Consider the following 24,056-nt stretch of genomic DNA (forward strand, 5'->3'; position numbering starts at 1 on the left):
TGTTTAGTTAATTGATGTAACCAGTGTTGTTCGTTAAAGTCTCTTAGTTCGGTTTTTGTAATTTGTTTAAAGTGTGGTTGCTAGGTTTTTGAATTATTGGAGCTGGGGCGATATTAGTTTTCCAGTCGATATATTCGACATAATTGTCTGGGTTCTCTAGATCAGATACTACGGATTGAATTTCTTCGTCGGTGATAGGATACAATCGAGATAGGGCGTCTGTTGTATTTTCCTTTCCTTTTTTGTATTCAATCTCATAATCGTACTTTCGAGCCTCAAGCGCCATCGCATGAGTCTCGATGAGGGATCCTTAACATTTTTTAACCATTTCAAAGCCTGATGATCACCTTGAATCTTAAATTTTCTACCAAGTAGGTATTGCCTTAGTCTTTCAATCGACCATACTATTGCTAGTAACTCTTTCTTGGTTGTGGAATAATTTTTCTCAAGAGGGTTCAAGGTTCGGGATATGTAACAGCATGGATGTCCGTCTTGGGAGAGTATTGCTCTTAATCCTTCGTTACTTGCGTCTGTTGTTAATGTAAATTTTTCTTCAAAGTCTGGGTATTGTAGTACAGGAGCTTCACAAAGCTTTTGTTTTAGTGTGTCAAATGTAAGCTGTTGTTCATCGGTCCAGTGGAATGGAGTGTCTTTCTTTGTAAGTTTTATCAGTGGTTTCGCGATCTTAGAAAAGTTGCGTATAAATTTTCTACAGTGCCCAACGAGTCCTAAGAATGATTTTATGTGAGTCGCGGTTTTTGGTATTTTAAAATCTTTTTGGGATTAGATTTTACTCCTTCCTTTGTTACTACGTGTCCTATATACTCTAACTCTGGTTTCAAAAACTCGCATTTATCCGATTGTATTTTTAATCTTAAATTTCGTAATCTGTCTAATACAATAGCAAGATTTCGGTTATGTTCTTGGATGGTGTTTCCGAATATTATGATGTCGTCTAGGTATACGAAACAGTTATTTCCTACTAATCCCCGTAGCACGGTATCCATCATGCGTTGGAGCGTTGCCGGTGCGTTTTTGAGTCCGAAGGGCATGCGATTATAGTGGAAGTGACCTTGTGGCGTTGAGAATGCAGTATATTTTTTAGATTTTTGTTTTATAGGTATTTGGTGAAATACTGACGAGAGGTTTAAGGCTGAGAAAAATTTAGCTTTGCCTAAGTGATCGAGTATTTCCTTCGAATTTGATAGAGGATACGCGTCTTGATCTGTTTACTCGTTTAATTTTCTGAAATCTATAACGATTCTACATTTTTGTTTGCCTGATCGTCTAACTTTTTTGGAACTACCCAAATTGGCGCGTTATATGGACTATCCGATGGTTCCATGATTTGTTTGTTTAACATGTTGTTGATTTGAGTTTCAATTTCTTTTTTATGACATTCGGGAGGTCTATAAGATTTGATATTTATAGGTTTGTCCGCTTTGAGTGTGATTGCATGTTCGGTTAGGTTGGTGCATGGTAGTGGGTCTGTTTCCGTGTTAAAAACATCTAGGTAATTGATAAGCATTTTCTCAAGGGGTTCTCGAAGTTCGGGATCAATATGTTTGGTACGTATTATTTGTGTAAATTTATTGATTTGATCTAATTTGTCAGGTTTTTCTATTTCGTTTGTAATATGACAAATTTGCTTACCAGTGTTGATAAAACATATTGATGTGGGCTTTCCTTCAATATATTGAGTTGAGATTAGAGTTTGACCTGGTCCTATCTTGTTGTTGGTGTTCTGGAATGGTAATAGAATTTCGTCTAGGGTTAGTTTGTCGTTAGTGACGTTGTATTGATATTTTGTAAGGAATGGGAGTCCGATTATTCCGTCTTTGATTAGGGGAATGTTATTAGGGACTACGTGGTGATAATTGGTGATTTTTCTCTCGAATGTGGTTCAATTGCAAATTTTATCAATGGTGTGTTTATCATTTTCCATTAGAAAAGTCTTTGGACTGGAGATTTGGACGTTCAGTGAAATCTTTTCTTTTATAAGCTTTGTTCCTGCTCCGGTATCGATGAATAATCTGACTCTTCCTCCGTCCCTAGGTGGGATCTTTCCTTGGTTGGTTCATGTGGTCGGCTAGTGGTTGATTAGATAACTGAGTAAAAGTTCGTGGTCGTGGATCGGTAGCATTTGTTTAGGTATGGGCGTAGTGTTGTCAGATTGATCCTTTGGGCAGTTGGTAACACGATTTGCTTCTCGTAATCATTCTTCTCTGCCGGCTGCTAGTTGTTGAGCAAGATTTAAGTTATTCGAATAGCTAGCTACTACCATCTGTCCTATTTCGTATCGTAAATTGAGCAAATTAGCAAATTTCCGACAACTATTGTCGGAAACTGGGGTTAAAAGATTATATGCTTTCTGTTACTCCTTGTTGTAAATTTTTCGATTTGTGTCTGCGATTACTTATAGTAATTGGTGCTGATACGTGTTGTCTTAAACATGAATATAAGTCTTCGAACGAGTTAATTTTTAGGTATCGCATGTTTCTTTTTGCGTTGTCGGTTATCTTTTCTACGAGTATGAGACCTAATAATAGCTCTCTATCACTTGCCTTGCACCTGGCTCTTGCTTTGTAGACTGATAAGATGAAGTCCTCAACACCTACTTCGTTTCAACCCCGTAGTGTCGGGACAGCACGTATGATCCTTTCTGCTTCGAAGCCTTGTTCTTCGTTGCAGTCGTTTCTTGGTTTTGTAGCGGCACATGAGTCAGAGGACGATGCGAATCGAGAGCGACTCATGTTGTTGTTTTGTCTCGAGACATTGACAGCATCTTGACGTACCAAACGTAGCGATGAACAAACTCCGGGCAAAACAATATCGCCGCTACGTGCAACCGTCAACCGAAGTTGAATTTAAACTTTCCGGTACTCCTCCGACCAGTATAAATAAACGAACATGATCATTAATAGTAGTCAGTAATCAGTCAGTTAGTTAGTGAGTATCGAGCAATCTTAGAGCGATTATCATCGAGCGAACGTACTCATTACCGTGTATATGCATAACGAGCAACATTTAGCGAATGACGACGAACTCTGTGCTACAAATAGTTTTAAATATATTTGACTACACCAAGTATCAACTCGTCTCATCATTATATAACGTTTAAGCGTACTCCATAGTTTAATTCAAAGTGGTCTTTGTAGAGCTTGTGATCCGTCAGTTTCGTCATCCGTTATTTTATCAGCAGCAGTTTCTAAATGGGTGCTCATTTATGACTGGTCGGTTTCGATGTCGTGTTTTAGTCCCATGGTTTTTACAAGATTACGTATTTCCTTGGCGTAGTTTCTATCGCTAATTTCTGTGAATTCTTTTATATATTTAGTGTCTTGATCGATACTATTTCTAAAGCTTCTAAGCTCGTGAGTTAGGCTTTGAACTTGTTCAATCAAAGCAGCAATTAGTTCGTTTTGTTCAGCGATACTCTTATCAGTTGGATTCACGTCGAGAGATATGACATTTTCAGCAGAAGATGAGTCACTATCTTCAGAACGTATTTCGGCTCTACTGTTTCAATAATGTGTAGAGGACTTTTAAAGGATGGTTGATCGTAAGATTTATAAGACGAGATTGTTCGTTGTTGAAACCGTCAAGTGTATTTTAAAATAATAAATAAATAAGTACAGTTAATATTCGCTAAGATGCGCGTACTACCGGATTCGTTAAAGACAGTATAAATCGCTAATTAGATCGCTGATAACTCGTTGATAACTGATAGACATTTGGTAGGTACTGAACTTCTTACGATCGCGTTTATTTATACTGGTCGGAGAAGAGTCGGAAAATTCAAATTCGTTTTCGTTCGATGATTGAACGTAGCGGCAACATTGTTTTGCCTGAAGTTTATTTATTATTACATTACGTGTATCCTAACGGTATTGATACTCCGAGGCAAAACAACAACATGATTTGAATTGCCCTCTAACTCATGTGTCGCTGCAAATGTACAAAAACCAGCTTACCAAAGTTCTCTGTAGATCCTCCTTTTGATGAAGAAGGTGACCGTGGTCCTTCGCTGTAGAATCCGTGGAGTTCCCGTTGAAGTTTCTGTTGAGAAAAGTTAAGTTGGCATGATCGCTAGTTACTACAAGCTAAGTTGGTACGACTTCTAACGACGCTCTTTTGTCTTAGAAGTCGACCACGTGTTAATTGACTAAGTGTATCCTGTGTGTTAAGACGTGTTGTTCGAGGCGGAGAAATATAGAGAGAAAAATCGAATCTGTGTGAATCGATTAATTATCAACCCCAAACCTACATCAATTAACAGTTTCCTCTTGATGCGTTGAATGGATCCTGACAGGGATCGCCAATTTTGTCACGTAGGAGACAAGAAATCGCGAAATTGACAGATCACCGGTGATCTCGCGTCGTAATTCGAACGTTTCACAAGTAAGGTAAAAATTCGAACTTTAGATATGATAGTAAAATTTATTGTACGAATCTAACAGAGTAACGGTTCAGATAATTAAACAAAATAGGTATTGAGTGCTGATTTGGGAGCATTCTTATACTAAGGTTTAGTCTTTCTGGAGGGGTTAGGTTGTCTATCAGACGCGGCTATTCTGTTATTATCTGGTTATTGTTTCGATGGCTGTGGCATGTAGAATGTTTTGTCTACCTATGTTTTCTTTTAATGTTTCTGAACGTGTGACAACGGTTCGTCACGATCGAGTGGTGTAACATGATCCAATGTCAGATATCGCTGAGACAATGTATCTAGGTACTAATATTGTTGAAGTAATTACTTCAAGAAAAACTCTGCATCTTTACTTTTGTATATCCGTGACCTGGAGACCGCTATTACGAAGAGAATAGAATTTAGTGAAACAAAATATTCGAAATAAGGAGAGATCCATATTATTGTGCCCTTGAATATAAATTATGTTTTGGATTACAAGGTATAGAAACAAAAGAGCTATAAATAGATTTCTGTTGCTGTTTCTTGTAGCCTTCAGCTAGAGCTACAAGGTTAACTTTTTGATAATGTCTTTTGCTATAAATATATGAACGTGCTCCCTATCAGGGCTTCTTCTATTGTATTGTAACACTGTAAAAGTGAGGATCTGGATTAGTATACACTATACTTATATTATACTTTGCATAGTGAGTATACATGTACACTGTTGCCATTTTCAATGTTCTCGCGAGTGCAGGTTCCGAATTAAGTGGATGTATGTTACGCCGATATACTATACCGCCTATAAGCTATATTGAATATTTACTGTAATATAAAACGATTGTTATTTTCGTTCCGATTTTTCTGTGAACGGTCTGGACATTTGCATATGATTTTTCTATGAACACCTGCAGACAAGACGATCGTGGTGTGTGTATGAAATTTGTATAAACATTGTTTATATTTGCTATTATTTATTAATTATTTATTAAGGCAAAGGATTAGAGGAAATATTAATCCTCTCTATTCGAAAATTCATTCATTCGAAAATTAGTGAGTAAGCAGGTATAATGTTTAATCAACGATTGTTCTTACAAAACGTCGCGCAGGATGGTTGACGTCTTCAAATGTCATGATCTTCTTCTCTGTGACTTGTACGAGATAAGCTGCTGCCCATGTATCGTTCTATTTGAGGATACCTGTGCTTTCGTTCGTGTAAGGAGGTTTGCTCCTACACATATATATTTCGGTTGATTTTTAATCGTCAATAACTAAAAAAACAAAGCAGAAAACTCAATTTTTTATTTCTAATTTTCATCCTATTTTAGCTTCTAGAATTTAAATTTTTTACACCAGCGAATATACAAACAAGTATTGTATATATATGAAACATATTTATAAATTACACGTATAATTGCAATTGAGAGATATGTACGTAGAATAATACATAAATATAGGTACAAATAGTTTTAGAACTTATGTTTATTTTATGGACTTATGTTTGTTATTTTGTAATAATGTAGAATACACTTATAAATAATTGTGTTTCTTTCTTTGTATTTACAAGTGTACACATGACTTGAGAGGTACATTCAGATTCCTAGCATTAACTCATAGAGTGAAGTAAAGTAAGGAATAGTTACAAGAGCAAGAAAAGTTACAGAAGCAAGAATATATGAAAAAATTTGTTCTACGGGTGGTTTATCCATATTCCCATTGATACATCAGTGAAATAATTTTTCTGCGACAATGCAAATTGTAATGACATTGCACGAAGGTGCCGTAAGAAAACCGCGTATTTTTTATGAGGTTCAGTTTAATGTTTGTAGAATCGCTATTTTCATAACATGCACTTAAACAATCGGTATATCTTACTGTGGTGGATATCAAACGTGTTGATTTATACAATGATATATTAAAAATCACTAAATATAAAATACAGAGTTATGAACCTCCTAGAGAGTGTAACATCAAACCAAATCTCAACCCACATCAGAGACCAGGCCACACACCGAGGGCAAGATGGCATCTAGATGTCTACTCATCCTTACTGCGTACTCTCAATAGTCTTAAGTTAAGAACCCACCATAAATCTTGGCATTTTCATAGTTAAGGTCCTTCGAATTCCCAATGCGAGAATTGATTGTAAATTTTAATAAATAAAATAAAAAAAAAAAAAAGGTCCTTCGGACCAAAAACAAGCATCTATTTCCAGTGTTCTTTACATTTTTGTTCACTACGAGAAGATACGGAAAGTTAGTTTTCCCACGTTCGATATTTTCCGTTAGCAACTTTCTCTCAAGGGCGGCTAAGGCCCTTCCTAGTCCACCAGGATTCTGATGCTCCAATCGAAAGCAATGTCTATCGCCCTCACTTCTCTAACTAAAATTGTCCTTAACGAATCAGCTCATCTCGTGGCCTTAGACACACCCACCCCTAGCTTTCCTCCGCCACAACATCGTCACAAAAGACTACTCAGTCTCTATCTTTAGAATAGTCAACACCTTTTACCGAGTTTCTACCCTTTGACCGGTCGCGTACTTAACGTATCAGTGTAACTAGTTTCTACATAAAGTTGTTGGAGTAAATTGTGATTTATGTGTACTAATTCAGTGTATATTCCATTGTAATTACTGAATTCATAATAAAGTTTAATAAAAGCAAAATTGATAGTTGTGTTACGACTCAGTTATTTTATTTTATCATCTAACCCTCAAGTTTACGTGACAAGAGCATGTTCGCCTATTTATACTGATCGGGGAGTACCAGAAAGTTTGAATTCGACTCCGGTTGACGGTTACACGTAACGGCGATATTGTTTTATCCGGAGTTTATTTACTTTTACATTTTGTACATCGAAACGACGTTGATACCCCAAACTTGCCTTTGATAGGCAAAACAACAACATAAGTCACTCTCAATTTGAATCGTCCTATGACTCATGTGCCGCTACGTTACTTTCTGCTATAGCAGTTGTAACGTTGTTATACAAACGTTTCATGTAATAAATTTCTTGCAATATTTCACGTCTCCAGATATTTTCATTCCGTTTCGATAAGGGGCATTTGTGGTATTTTCCCCGCGGATTTCAAATGTTTTAAAGAAGCAAATAAGTTTCCAAATGATCTGCTTGTTATTCCCATGTAATAAAATTCTGTACCCTGTAAGACAATCACGTATATTTTTTCTTTTGTCAGCATATGACAGAAGTCAAAAAACACATGTACGTACGGTTCACTTGCAACTATGTGTGAAAAATATAGCCGTGGAATACTATTCTCAATGCCGAGATCTATTGAGAGCATTTGAACACCAAACAATTGAGCCATATAATTGGACCATCTGTTGTCAGAGAATAAATTGTAACATGATGATCATGTAAATAAGTCTCGACACTCAGTAGGGAAGACCGTCTATAGAATTGAGTTATATCCAGTCATTAGTCGTTAGTCGTTAGTTAAAAACGTCACTGTGGAAGATCAAGAAAATCCGCGTTTTTGCGAGACAAACAGAGATCAATAGAGTGTCTCTATCTCTGTCTGAGACACTCATAGCATGTTACGCATGCGCAGAAAGTGAACCTTCGTATCTTGCATGTTGATATTTCACAACTATTCACGAGGAGTCGGGAGTCGTAAATTTCTGTTACGATATACAATCGACGCCACGAAATTGATCGATCCCCTATTTCGTTTAGGATAATAGAGGTGATTGAATTAATTATAACGCTGAGGTAACAAGTTGTAATGTACTTTTTACTCCAACAACAATTATAGACAATATGATCACGCTCGTTGCGTATATATATATATGTCGGGTTAAGGTTAGAATTTTGGGCGCGTAACAACTCTTCACGTGAATTAGACATTGTTTTACACAGCCGAGATTATATTTACACAGTCTAGCAAATAATAAGTCTAATGAATAATAAGTTTAGCGAACAGTAAGATTAATGAATAGTATGATTTATGAATAATAAGTTTAATGAACGCTATTAACACTATTTTTGAGTTCAAACGAATCCACGGTCAACGGGATAACTCTCTACTAAGCGTAAACTGATCTTAGACACAGAAATATGATTGTTGAAAATGCTCGATGTGTCACTCTCCAAGGCAATCGCAAGAATGCCAGCCTTGTGGAGATTTTTCTCGCTGTACGCTTACATTTGTTTTTCTATACTCGTTTGAAAGCATCGAGAAAGTTCCAAACGCCGTTGCTAGGCAGTTTCTGCCTGGAGTTTGATTATTAATACAATGTATGTCCCATTGTATCAGCACCTCCGAGGCAACATCACAAGTGGTTAGGCCCGCTCCCGAAGCCGCATGCCACCACAACCACATTTCTAGGAAAACCCATACAACCACTCCAGACCTCCGTTATGCAAAACGTCCATCCCGTGACCATGGCTACGTTCGGCGACCAATTGTCACCTCGAACCCAATCTCGCTATCACAAATCTCGTACAATTACAGCTATGATAAAATCTAGGCTAGAGTAATAGAAGATGTTCCCAAAATTTCCAAGGAACGGCTTCGGTTTTCCTTTCATCTCCGACATATATATGTTAATTAGATATATGTTGACTGAATTAAAGTAGCGAACCCAGTGCAGAGATGTTGACTGATCTGTAGTCGTAGATTCAATGAAGTTCGGTGATGATGCTGTCGCAGAGGAAAACTCTTGCTGGGTGTTGGTTGCCCCACCACCGGTCGCTTGCGGGTGAAGATCCCCGGAAACATGGGAAAACCTACGTTTCCCCACTTTTTACCTGATGGAACAATAATCATAAGGAACATTTTGACTCGAAGGTCAAATTCGATAAAATTCGAAAAAAAAAAAGGAAATGCTTAGTTTTACGACAGATCCTTATGATTATTACGGTCCAACTAATTATTTTGATATAGCGAGTAGCCGCCTCGAGCGAGTGATAGATTCCGCGCTACGCAAGGCGTCACCGGACGAAACTCATACATACATAATAAAGGTCAATATTAAAACCTTGAGCAACAGTTAAAATGAAAGGTACTTCAAGTAACCTGTTTCATGAAATGTTAGTATGATTCGAGATATATCGTGAACACTACGCCAGTTTATATTCTCAGATCCTGCAAACTGTACGTCTTCTTGCAGTGAGTATTATTTCTGTGAAACTTACAGTGTTTCATATTATTTACATTTTTTATTTTTGCATATAAATATAATCAAAGGAATTGCAGATAATGGATATGATACATTAATATGGAATATCCAATATAAAAAATATATATAATTATAGAAATGTTAGGAAAATATACCTGTAGTCATTCTTTAATAAGAGTTTCAATAAATGTTAGTTATTCCGCGTTATTTATCGATATTGTGATCTAATTTTATATTATTTTAGTATTATTTATTCATGAAAATGCAAAAGTGGCAAAACATAAATACATAATAATAAAATTACATTATAAATATACAAATATCATGCAATATGTATAAATTACGCATAAAATTACAAGAATCGTAAAACAAATTCCTTGGAAACTATAACTGAATGGCGATTTATACATGTATACATGTATGTATAGAAAAAAGTTATTTATAACGTTGAGCTTAATAACATATTTCAAATCATTGAAGTTGGTGATATTGTACCAACTTTTTTTATAATAATTATCTATGTATTTATTTCAAAAGCAATAAATATATTTATATGTAGCTACTAAAATATGTATGAAAGAAGTACCACAAGCATGAATAACTATATCATTAATATAAAAATAAATTATTATACAAAACATTTGCCTATATATTTATTGTAAAGCAAATATCTTTCGTTTCAGGTCAATAATGAAACTGTATAGCGTTTCCGATGGACCACCATCTCTTGCCTGTCGCCAAGCATTAAAAGCTTTAAATATTCAATATGAATTAATCGAAGTGGACTTCGGCAAGGGAGATCACATGACAAACGAATATGCACAAGTATGCTTATATTAATGACATACTACTACTTAATATAATTAATTTATATTTTAATATAATTAAGGCTACTTAATAAATATTTTTATTATATGTAAAAAATTTCTTAAATTTGATACTTATTTTTAACATTAATAATATATCTATTTTATACTACATACATATAATCATTTTTACAGTTAAATCCACAAAAAGAAATACCTGTGTTAGTCGACGACGATCTTATAATGGGAGAAAGGTACAAATTTACTAAAAACATAAATTATTCCGTCTACTTTAGTAAAGAGAAAAACTTTGATGGATTTATTATAAAAGGGTAGTTTTTATGAAATTTTCTATCAAAATAATATTATACCCACTGATTACTAAATATTAAAATGACATTAAAGTAATGCATTAATTCATAAATTAAATTAAATTAAATTACAATCTTACAAATTATATATAAATATTATGTCGATACGAACATAGTAATAAAAATTATGTTTTACCTTAAATGCAGTGGATTGGAAGAACACATTCGATAATTAAACAAAATTTTGAATCCATAATCTAATAATTACATCGCATAAACAGTATTAAGACTGAGGCCTCAATAATATTAAGATAATAAGAAAATTTCTTTCTGTTTTAATACACGTGTATGCTAGTAATGCTATTCTACAATATCTTGGCGACAAATATGACACGGTAGGAAAACTATACCCGAAGGATCCAAAGAGTCGTGCAAGAGTTAATCATCGATTGTGCTTTAATTTGGCTATGTATTACCGTCATATTTGTGACTATGTGGTGAGTAAATAATAAACACAACTTAATGTACACATATAACGTTAAAAATTCTAATATGCTGTTGTTAATAAGCTTTAAAAAAATGTAAACATTTAAAAAGTAGAATTTTGAAAATATTATAAACCTAATTGTACGTCATGAACTACATCTGATCTTTAAAAGAGAAAAATGCACAAATAGATCATATCTTCTTACAAGTAATGTTTGCAATCTTCATAATTATACATTAATTTTGGATACTAAAGCATTATCAATATTGACTAATTATACGAAGCCAAATAATTTTACATATAACTACTACCAAATACTTCACAAGACTGATTGTACTACCATTACTAATTACTGATTATTATCGATTATCCATATCTAGCACTTACAATTAGTGATATCATCTACTGCGTTTTTCAACTTTGTTAATTGATGTAGGTTTGGGGTTGATAATTAATCGATTCACACAGATTCGATTTTTCCTTCTATAATATATTTCTCCGCCTCGTACAACACGTCTTAACACACAGGATACACTTAGTCTATTAAAACGTGGTCGACTTCTAAGACAAAAGAGCGTCGTTAGAAGTCGTACCAAGTTAGCTTGTAGTAACTAGCGATCATGCCAACTTAACTTTTCTCAACAAGTTTTATTACAAAGCTTTTAAATGATACATATGGTATTTAGTTTATTGCCAATGAAATAACGAATTCTGCTTTCCGTGCTCATTTGCAAGCGCATAAATACATATTTATATTATACACAAGGTATAGATACTAATGCATATGACAACATTTAAATAGTTTACATTACTTACCTCACTCGATGCATTTTTTCATATTTACTTTCCATTTGAAACTTATCTGTTTTCTATGGTTCATATAGAACAAATAGGATATACAGTTAGTCATTGTGATAAAAGTTTCCTATGATAAATGCTCAAGTATTATAGTTTCATGATCTATTGTATGCAATTATTTTGCAACATGTTTGAACAAATTTTCACTTTGTATTAAAATATTTTTGTATAGTTGATTCCTATATTCTTTGATTATAAAAGAACATCTCTGGGTCTGAAGAAAATGACAATGGCACTAGATGTTTTTAATACATATTTACAACGTGAACATACAGAATACGTTGCGGGTAGTAAGTATCATTATTTTAATATGAATACTTTCTATAAACCGTACAGGTATTGTAACAGTTATAGAAACTTAACTAGATTATTAAGTTACACAAAAATTTAATTCATTTATAATATTTATTTTTTTTAATGTGAAAATAACCTAAATATTCTTTAATACTACCGATATAGTTTACAAAAACAGATAATTCTATATTTTTCACTTCATATCGTTCGTATTATTAAAGTACAATGGTTTAATTATTACATTTACTTAACAGATACGCTGACCATCGCCGATTTCCCCTTAGTTACTGCAACTATGTGCCTAGAAGCGATCGATTTCAAATTAAATTCGTGGCCTTACATAGAAAAATGGTATAATAATTTTAAACAGAAACATCCGGAATTATGGGAAATCGCTGCGGAAGGTATGCGAGAAATTAGTTACTACGAGAAGAATCCACCTGATTTGTCTGATATGGATCATCCGATTTATCCAATTCGCAAAAGCAATAAATAGCTTAACATATGTGATATTTCTTTAAATATTAGTTTCAACCCAACTAAAACTATGACGTATTTACATACACATACGTAATATATACTCTAACGACAATTATATATACTTCTTTATATAGATACAAAGTTTAGTTCATGATTTGTATGTATATAATTGACCACATGCGTCACAAGTTAAAAAGTATTCTATTTGAGCTATATGTATAGTACAGTCGATTCGATATGGAAATAAACGAGTTACAATGATAACAATCCCCTAGACATTTGTACACATATATGTCTTATACATATGCCTTGTACATATATATGTCGGGTTTACATTAGAATTAGGGTTAGGGGCGTGAAACGAATCTTCATTTGGATTACACATTGTCGTTATGTAATAGAGAAGACATTGACTAGTGCAAATACGATTATTACAGAATTTGACAAGTAACCGTGGTAATTAGATACTCGAGAAGCTAATGACAATGATCCTAGGTTCAACAACGAATCCGCGGTCAACGGGATAACAGAATGCGCCTTCTTCCAAAGACCAAGTCGTTGTCACGTAAACTTAAGGATTGGTTGATGAAATAAAATAGCTGAGTCGTAACACAACTATTAATTTTGTTTTAATTAAACTTTATTATGAATTCAGCAATCAGAACGAAATACACACTGAATTAACATAAATCACAATTCACTCCAACCACTTTATGTAAAACTTAGTTACAATGATACGTTAAGTACGCGACTGTTATAAGGGTAGAGACCGGTAAAGATATGTTGACTATTCTAAGGATACAGAATAAGTGAAGTCTTACTGACGATACTGTGTCTGAGGAAAGCTAGGGGTGGGTGTGTCTAAGGACACGGGATTATCGGATTTGTTGATGACAATTTTGGTTAAGGAAGTGAGGGCAGTAGACACCGTCTCCGATTGGATAATAAGACGGTTGGTGGACCAGGAAGGGTTTTAGCTGCCCTCGTGAGAAAGTTGCTAACGAAACATACCAGATGTGAGGAAAACCAACTTTCCATGTTAACACGTGGTAAACAATAAACGTAAAAGGAAATCTAAGACAAGAGATACTCGCTTGGTCCGCTATAGACTGAAGATATTACTACTATTACTGAGGCCCCAATATTTAGATCTGCGGATGATACACATACAACTAATTGAACTTTTGAACTTATTGAAGCAGGTACTCGCTTGATCCGAAGGACCTTAACTATGAAAATTCCAAGACCCCTACTGGGTACTTAAGACTATTGAACCTGGTCTCTGATGTGAATTGACGTTACATCGTACTCGACTTGCTTGGCTACGGTGGAAGTATAACTAAAACTAACTCTTTGTTAAAACGTGGAATATCCATCGAGCGTAAAGACGCTAAGTAACTCGCTAATACCACCTTACGAGAGAATGACTTTCCGTCGCGATGATGCTGCAGAGGAAAACTATGATGGGGTGTGTCTAAGGACACGAGATTGTGACATCGATCACATCTCAACCTACATCAGTGATAAGACATCGACCGCCGACCTTCAGATTCCTTTAGAGACATCACCACCTTATCATCATAGCCTACACCAAGACTGTGACGCACCTTAGTCCACATCAGAGATAGGATATCGACCCCCGACCTTCGGACACTTTTCCACATCATAACCTACACCTAGTCCCTCAACATCCTAAAACCAAAACGTATATAAACCGAGACTTCACCCAGCTCGGGCAGTTCTTGTTCTTGTTCTAGTCGCTGTTCTCGTACAACCCCTTTTCTCCGGTTCAGTGTTATTCTTGTAAGTGCTAAAATTTATAATAGTTGGGTTACGACTCAGCCTTTCTTTCTCTTACAAACCAAGTATCAATTTTACGTGACAAGATCATCGTCATCAATCGTACGATCAATCGTATTTGCACTAGTCAATGTCTTCTCTATCGCATAACGACAATGTGTAATCCAAATGAAGATTCGTTTCACACACCTAACCCTAATTCTAATGTAAACCCGACATATATGTATCAAATTTTCCAATAATCTCATTACAGAAGTACATAATTCTTCTTACTAAAAAATAACGCTTATTAATAGATAAATATACAAAGATCGATTATAAATTTGCATAGTTTGATTACGAACACTTGCACAAATAATGCATTCTTACCTACAAATAGTGAAATTGCCGAATTTCAAATGATACCTACGTTAGTTATTTTAAGTTAAGTTAAGTTAAGATATTTTATAAGATATACATATACTTGTAGGTACATGTATTGATATTATAACACAGAATACATATATATGCATACATATATGCTCTTATCTATTACTTTAAGCATTATTATATAGGTATTTTTGCAAACATACATATTCATGAATTTACAACACGTAAAGTAGTAGCAGGGGATAAAAGTCTTTTCTGAACGAATTTATGTTTACATTCAAGTTCGAAAAAATTTATTAGCGTTATTTAAACTATATCAAAATGTCTCATTACGAACAAATATGATATTATAACTATGTTTGCATCTAATTATGTATTTCAGAGTGGAGGGATGCGATTATATGATAATATCGTAATAAAAACAATTAGTTTAATATACAACTTCATTTGCTATAAAGGTTTGACGATTCTTCGGATTCGTGGATTTTACTTATACAACTAAATGTAATGAAATTTTTTAGAAAATGGATATTAATATATTAATTATATATTTTATAATTATATGTGATTGTATGTACTTAATAAATTGCAGGTGATAAATGTATTGTCACTACAAATATGTATTTGTAGTCATCTGGCATTCATTCTATATTATCAATTTACGTACATACGTATATATTTATTATGTATAGGTTATTTAATGCGTATATATTACGCTGATACTAAACAAAACCATGCAAACTTTTGCGATCCTCTACTCCTAGTTATTAGTAGTAACGAATTTTTATATGGAAGTAAAATCCAAATATATTTATAGTACAATACAAATTCACTTATGGATAATTTAATTGAGCGAATATTCTAATCTTTTACCGTCTAAAACAAAAGTCGACGATACTATTTGTTGATAAGAACACTTTGGTAAAGAACTTTGGTAATGCTCTTTTTATTTTATTTAATAAAGTAAGACTAAACTGTTAAAATATTAAGTCAGATAACAAATCACGTCAAGATAACAAGATACTATATATATATATATACTTTACATGTATAATGGAATAACAACTTCATATAAGACCGCAAGATAATTGTAACATGCGATAATTCAAAGAAAAATTCTTCTTGTCTACTTTATCTATTGCTGTGATATTTGATTGTCTTTATATATAGTATACATATAAATCACGTATTTGTAGATTTATAAACTTTGTCTATAGTACAGTATACTAATACTGTCAATGGGAAACTTTAGACAGAAAACGAAATTCGACGTTTCTTTGATAGTAAAGCATTTTAACAAATTTCTGTCATAAATAAAAAAATTAAACAGTTTCTAGCAAGGATGAAGCGAGTACTTAACATTAATAGAAACGATTTTTAGCCACTTTACAGTATAACCACTAACAATACGTATAAATTGGAGTATACGTATGTATATGTATGTACTTGTATACTTTCATATATACAGATTTACTTTTCTGTATTTGTAACTATTTGTAATTCGTTACTTACATAAATTTAGAAATATAAAATAACAAAACCAACGATATGAGTTAAATTTAGTTACAAACATATTAAATGTATTAAATTTACTAAAAAAATATAAATTCCGTATTAATCTTGTTAATTTCACATCATTTAGAATTGATAATAATTTAAGAATTCAGTATTTAAAACGTTTTATTTGAAGAAATCTAATGATAAACTTAAATAATGATTGCAAGAATTATAAATATTTCCTAACAGCGTTGTTTTATTTGTATTATATTATTTGAACGTCAATTAATAACGATACAATTGATAATAAATAAGTACTGTTTAAGTTTAACTCATTAAGTTCATTTTAAAGTACAGTATAACATGAATGCAGTGTAATTTGAATTTTCATGCTATGATATTTTTAATGCAAAAGAACAAAAGTAATCCACGATGTTCCATCCGATCCAATTAACAAGATTGTAAGATTTAGAAGTACTACATTATTTTCTCTTTCAAATCAAACAATTTTCGCATAAGTAACTTCGTTCTTCGATTATACTGCTAAAAAAAGACAAAACATACTGTATTATATGTATGTACCAAGTAGAGCATTTCAATGGGGTCACGTAAATATCTCTAATTGATTAATTATCAGTACATAAAGAAACTATTTAGAGCAAATTAAATTGCTCAAAAGGAAAAACAAAATGATAGAGAAATAATTTTTCTAAAGATCAATTTTTATGATATTCGAAGGTTATCCCATAACCCTATTTTACACTCATATAAAGAATATAAACAGAAATGTAATAGTGTTGCCATCGTTTAATCTAAAAATATTTTATTCTGAAAGTATGTAAAACTTTTTAAGAAGCTAATATACCTTCTATACACATATTTTTTCACATACTGAAATATAGATAATACATTACAGATATTTAGACGATCCCATATACGAGTGTGTGAGCTGGTTCATGTAACCTAGCCCAGACTAACAGAAATTGTCCGCCAAGCGACTGTACCACGATTTCGCTATGCGATGTTTGTATATAAGTATTTACATACTAGTATAAGTATATTTTTCAGCGGATTCTCTGCGGCAATTGTATGTGAATCTGAACTAGACTTTAGTACGGTCTACATCGAACATATAAGCATTTTTATATCTTATAAAAGTTATGAATCCAAACCAATACCAAATAATATACATATTTAAATAACCAATTTTCAAATATGACACTAATTGTAAGAAAATGTTTTTTACATTGCTTTCGACTCAACATTTAGAAAATCAGTTAGACACTTGACTAGGTGGTTAATGGCATAATCTTTGTTTATTTAAATACCAGAAAATTAAATAAAATATTACTTTAATTGAATATAATTTTATTGTAATCAAATTAGCTTATCAAAGTTCAATATACGACGTTAATGAAAATAGTTTATCTGTTTAAAATATAATACGATACAATTAAATAATTTTATAATATTTAAGGTAGTTAGTAATAATAATTTAATTAATACATACCAACAGTAGTTATTTATAGTAATTTCTACATAAGACATTACTTAAAATACAAGTTAAAATTTATTCGCTCTCCGATCAACAAACCTATGATCTACTCTTAATTTTAATATTATAATTGTTATAATTATAATTCTGTTATATATTAATGACCTTCAGTATTTTTTCGAATGGATTGTTTTTGTATAATAACGATATTGTTGTATAATAATCTTTTACGAAACCCATAATTTACTTATTTAATAGAAAATCCACTTTGTAAAGTAAAACAAGTTGTTGCCATTTTTTATAGAAAATTATTTCGATAAAATTTCTTTTCGTTTAAAATTGGATATAAAAATTCTATTCAGCCATTCAGTGTTGTCACAACAGTGTTTCTTATTATTATATTTCTCTAACTGAAAATAACTTGCATTATTAAGCAAAATTTCCTACTTTACGATAGATTTTTAAGATATAACATATAATTGCTGTATAATTATTGTGATATCACGTAAAAAATGTACTTACAAACCTTTAAATGTATTACATAAGCATACAATTTGACGTTTCCAGAATATATCTATTATGTAATTAACACTTTTACAAATTCATTTTAAATAATTTCATTATTCTATAATAGAATAATAAATATAAAATAGGTAGTAGATTATTCGAATGCCATAAAAAGGCAGGTTTATTTTTCAATGATTGAGATATTTATCGTAGCCTAAATAAAGTGCTATGTACTTAAAATGTTTTATGTTAAAATGTTACAAAGATTTTTAATAAAATTGTTTATATACTCTTCTTAGTATCATATAGAGTCACCAAAATGTTAAAGGCTAACGAAATCAATAATTGAAGCATCACGAGCGAAATTATTACTTAATCTTTACACATTATCGATATTTTCATAAAGTTGATTTCTTTTCTTTCTTTCGTTTTTTCTGCAATGATTTCGAAAATTTAGCAAGGAAATGGCAACTCCTGCTAAAACCACGTAGGTCAGTTTTTCGCTAAATCTCAAGAATTCTACAAGGGAAAGATCTTTCAACTACCAGAAACATGGAATAACGTCATCGATCAAAGTGGCACATACATGATTGATTAATCTTATTTCTATATTTAGAAATTGTTCTATCTGGAACACACAAAAGAGCCACGCGAGGTCTTTGTCAGAAAAGCTTATAGAACGATTGTACAGGGGGCTACTTTTGAGCTGGAATCTAGAGGGGTCATAGACAAATCGCTCTTTAGAATTTTAATTTATTTCGCACTCAATAGCCACGGATATGTTATAAATTCGGTATTTCCAAAGGGTAATTTGGAAGCATATTGTAAGGATACAAGTTTCTAAGAAAACCCGGAAAACTCAATTTCCGCAAACCCCGAATACTTCTCATTACTTAAGATAACAACTCAGCCTTGCCAGAGAAAGATGCGCTACGGCAATGTGAAAGATTGAGCCGAGATCGAGACATTCCTAACGTTCGAGCAGTTCAGATACGTTTCAACTTTCGACACAGCATCCTTCAACCCTCGTACGAAACAGACATTCTTAAACATTTACATATTCAAAGTAATCATCGATCAAACACACATAGGTATACACTCAGTCAAAAAAACGTACATATACACATATACACGTGTTATATTCATTCTCACATGTTTCTGTTAAAGTTCAAACTTTGCTTGTTATTATTGAATTAACAAGGGGTTCGCTTCAGTTCATTCCCACGGATTCGTACATCGTAGCTGATAACATACAGTTATTCAGTGTACAACGATCGTGTCCACGTCAAAGGATTGACGGAAACAGACACGTCCATATAGAAATAAATGAAAAAAAATGATAAAACGTTGCATGTAAAATATAATATTTTTCAATATTAGTGTTTGAGACGCACCGAAACTGTTCACTAAAATTTATGTAACTGAAAATAAATTCGAAGTCGATAGAAATATTATTGAATTCAAATACGATATTTCTTTATAACAAATTTTCTAAAGGTATTCCATACTTATCAAATATAAAATATATGATTTACTACAATGCTTCGATAAGAACTTTTGTCGATTTGGATCCATTCACTTTTACACATAATTATAATCTTTACTTAATAATACGGATTAATTGATCAAAAACAAACAATCTAAATAATATGTTGAAGAATGTCGTACAGCTTGAGAAGAAAAAAGGTAATATTTACCGAATCAATTATCTGTACATTATTTGGTTTAGGATTTTCAAGAAAAATATATGCATACTTATTTTAGAATTATTGAAAGAGAAAATTTATAATAGCTTCTTTTAACTTCTTTTATTAGTATTCTGAAAGACAAATGCAATAAAAAAAAAATTGGAACGAATTTTTATTGCAACGAAGAATCCCTTCCGATATTGCTTACCGTATTTGTTATTACCGGCATTCTTTGGGACCTTTTCGATTAAAATGTTAACGTTTTGAAAGTCCATACATTATTTCTTTGGCAAATCAATTCTACCTGTAATTGAAGCGATAGTACACCTAGTCACCGAACTCTTCCCGACGGTGAACGAAGGTGTGATTTTATGTAACCCGTGCGATAATCGATCACGTCGCGTTGCGTGCCTCCTGATACGCCGTGTCCGTGTCTTCTACTCCATCTGCAATTAAATCTTAGATTATTCGAGATGTCTGCAGGTTTTTCAGACTAGCATTTTTGTCTGCATGCAAGTATATATTTCTTTTTTTCTTTTCAACATTAAATAGCTAAATTGTAGAAATTTTCTAGCAGAAAAATATTTCACATGAAATATGATTCTAATCATAACAAGAATTCCTGTAAGTTAACATAAATTAGAAATTTCCGTAGAAAATTTCTACGGAAATAGCTTTAAATGATTTCTGTTTTAAAATTTGCGGACTGTTTTTTCCATGAAAAAGAGAGAAGAAAATATACAATGAATTGAATATGTAAACGATATCTCAAAATTTCAAACATTTTCGTAAAAGTCTACTTATTTCTCCATGTACACAAGTATCTTATGATAATAATAACTGCATGTATTCAAATAAGTTTCTTGTTAAATGTAAATCTCTCTTACGAAAGGTCTAACTTACTTGTGTGTCAATTTTTCATACGTTTACTTTCATACAGAACTTTACTAAATATAACAGGTAATATCACATTATACAGTTAGATGACATTTTATAGTGAGTAGTCTAACAGAGAAATATTCTATGAAAAAGTAAAAGCATCCAATAATTGAAAGTAAAAAAGATATAAACGTACATGATATTACATGTATGATGTTGCAACGATATAGTAGCGATTTGAGTAACTCCGGTGAAACAAATTTCAAAAAATAACTGTGTATCTGATCCTTACTTGAGAAAGTAGACTGAAAACAATTATATCGAAATCTACAATATACTAAATCGTACTATTTGATAAAAATGAAATTTTATTTCTATTTTCTATTTGTTCCTGCATATAACATCATTTTCTAGATTCTGAGTAGTGATATCGATACACGATGCGTTGAAGATAATTCAGAACGTGATATTGAGAAAAAAATAGTGTACAAAATTCTTCCAGTTCCATAATAAATGAAGTATTCTATCGATTAAAACAAATTTTCTCTTCGAATCTGTTGATAAGTATATGATTTCTGTTCTCGTTTTACTTAAAGCTATTTTAAGGAATCCATTTTAACCTTTAAAAATAATTCTTTTTGTATCTTTAGCCATATTACGTCTTTATGTCAGTCCTAAAAATCAGAAATAAACATTATTTCACTTTTTGATATAAGTGTTGTTTCTCTTACACGTAATAACGTTTTGCGAGTATAGTTCGGTTCCACGCGAACAATACGTGTTTGAAAACGAACACGACAATGAAAATCAATTAATTAGACTGTTTATCAATATCATCCTACTTTCATTAAACATTATTTCTCGATAAAAATTGTAAAAATTTTAAAAGCTCTTTAATTCCTTAAAAGTAAGATATCATTTAGAAAATCCATACAGTAAACACAATTGTGCTTAGGAAAGATCTTTATTTCCAAAGATAGAATGAAAATAAAAATCATATTTGGCTAATTAATAAAGGATAGAGATACATTTGAATTACGAAAACATGACGAAATCGCAAAAAATTAACAACGATTTTAGATGGTATTCATTGTCGAATGTATTGTATTTGATTTTGCAAGATATCTCTATCTGGCATTTTTTATTAAGGATTACCCTCTGAGTTAACTGGTAAAGTTTTAATATTCTTTCCTGGTGTAACTTGTATATAATGGATTAAATATAATATATGCAATCTAAACTTCTGTGAAATCACATTTTTTTAGCTTTAATTTAAAGTTCAAAGTGATCAACGTAGCAAAATTTTAGAAGAAATATATATGTACAGTTGTATCTCGATACATTTTATGGAAAAGTCCGCAAATCTTAATAATACGTTACATTATACTAAATCAAAGACAGAAAATTTTTACGCGTAACGTCAAGCAGCATGACATTAGTCACGATGCTTCATTCCATAAAATGATTTACATACATATAAATGAATAATACATTAAGGAATAGGGTCAAAAAGAGGCTATATAACAAAGTTATCTATTAACTACGGGAAAAAGTTTCCAGTCATTCTTAAATGCCAGGCATATTGCGTATACTAAGTAAGAATTTTCATAAAAACAGAAACTATCATTTCCAGAAACTAGCATTTCAAAATTAACGATATGTACTACCTATATGTATAAGGCATGTATAATAGGTACATATAAGGATACGTACATCATTATTCGATAAAATTCTAGGAAGTCATTTTGATTATTAATTGTTTGAATTTATATTACACAAAATAATTTTTATCTAACTCGACAACATTAAAGTACTTACAGCTTTTCATTTTATGATAAACTCGTTTTAATATAAATTATACCTATAAACGAAATAAGTTTCGATACATAAATTACGATATTTTTTATTTTTTCAATAAAATTCCTAGTCTTCGGACAAACACGAAAGAAGTATCAAAGCCAACTGAAAGACGAATACATGAAAGCCAAAATATCATAACTTATAAAACATGTTACATTTTGAGTAATATGTCAAACTACATACTAACAAATAAATATTAATTTGATAAATGAAACCACCGACAAAACTGTGTACGATATTCAAGGTTTCTCCCATGCAGATCTTGATACCGTGACAGGTGAAACGTGGATGGTTTTCTGAGAACAAAAAATGTATAGAGTTTGTCTAACAATAAGTTTGAACGTTGGAATTTGCGCAAGATTTATCGCAAAGTTAAAAGTATTTTTAACTTATTTCATGAAATTTAGTTTAGTATTCAGAGCACAAGATTAACGTATATAATGCATTAATGTATCTACACACATATGTATATTGACATACGTAAATTAACAATGAATGAATAAACATTTTCTTAATTTGAATAACAAGGTAAAAGTAATAAAAAATTGATCTACTATTTGATATACCAACATAGAATGATTTCGATGATTTTCTTAGTATGTTATCGGGGGCATGATTCCTTAACAACAACTTTTTCCTGGTGTACACATGATACATATAATCTCAATACATATAATCATAACTATGTAGTTCTCGAGGTATTCAAAATGTAGTTCAAAAAGTTGTCCATACTATTACGTTGAATTCTGCCTATAATTGTGCGTCCGTAACGATGTACGCATTACTATTAGTTGCCGGCTACCTTACGACGGTTTATTTACAATTTACGGGCATGTGATTATATTATACAGAGTGGTTGGTAACTAGTGGTACAAGCGGAAAGGGGGTGATTCTACGCGAAAAAAGAAGTCGAAAATATAAAATAAACATTTTTTTTTTTTAATTTTTCCATCGAGACAACGATCTACAGTGAGATCCGTTATAACGAGACGTGATAAAGTGCACGCGTACCGAGCGAAAATTCAAAGTCGATTTTCTCGAAAACAAAGCCTCAAACGAAAAATTTTTATTCTATATTTTCGACTTCTTTTTTCGCGTAGAATCATCCCCTTTCCGCTTGTACCACCAGTTACCAACCACCCTGTATATGCACGTACTGCGATGTGTTTATATGT

The 24,056-nt window shown here is 32.2% G+C and overlaps 2 protein-coding genes across 8 annotated transcripts in view; one reads left to right on the plus strand and one right to left on the minus strand.

Annotated features, from left to right (window-relative positions):
• Positions 1-12,813, plus strand: part of gfzf (GST-containing FLYWCH zinc-finger protein) — a 112,444-nt gene extending 99,631 nt beyond the window's left edge. Inside the window, exons 1-7 of one of the 3 annotated variants that reach the window (XM_069109721.1) lie at positions 8,036-8,115; positions 9,396-9,540; positions 10,234-10,375; positions 10,552-10,610; positions 11,023-11,164; positions 12,185-12,302; positions 12,561-12,813. In XM_069109721.1, coding sequence (XP_068965822.1) covers positions 10,241-10,375; positions 10,552-10,610; positions 11,023-11,164; positions 12,185-12,302; positions 12,561-12,802 — 696 coding nt within the window. In that variant the 5' untranslated portion in view covers positions 8,036-8,115; positions 9,396-9,540; positions 10,234-10,240 and the 3' untranslated portion in view covers positions 12,803-12,813. Of the gene's footprint in view, positions 1-8,035; positions 8,116-9,395; positions 9,541-9,887; positions 9,969-10,233; positions 10,376-10,551; positions 10,611-11,022; positions 11,165-12,184; positions 12,303-12,560 lie in introns of those variants that run through there. The other 2 variants (XM_069109720.1, XM_069109722.1) reach the window with 2 other exon arrangements.
• LOC138178157 (solute carrier family 35 member F3) overlaps positions 1-24,056 on the minus strand; it is a 77,435-nt gene that overhangs the window by 7,863 nt on the left and 45,516 nt on the right. For 3 of the 5 annotated variants that reach the window (XM_069109685.1, XM_069109688.1, XM_069109689.1), the window contains one exon: positions 19,874-20,588. The exons of 1 other annotated variant lie outside the window; for it this stretch is intronic. Coding sequence is in view for 3 of the 4 variants with exons in the window: in XM_069109688.1 (XP_068965789.1) it covers positions 20,474-20,588 (115 nt within the window). In the remaining variant the exon portion in view is untranslated. Of the gene's footprint in view, positions 1-19,873; positions 20,589-23,099; positions 23,178-24,056 lie in introns of those variants that run through there. One more of the 5 variants, XM_069109686.1, reaches the window with a different exon arrangement.

This window comes from Bombus flavifrons, chromosome 3, assembly GCF_040668555.2.
Source record: "Bombus flavifrons isolate JBK064 chromosome 3, iyBomFlav1_principal, whole genome shotgun sequence".
NCBI lineage: Eukaryota > Metazoa > Arthropoda > Insecta > Hymenoptera > Apidae > Bombus > Bombus flavifrons.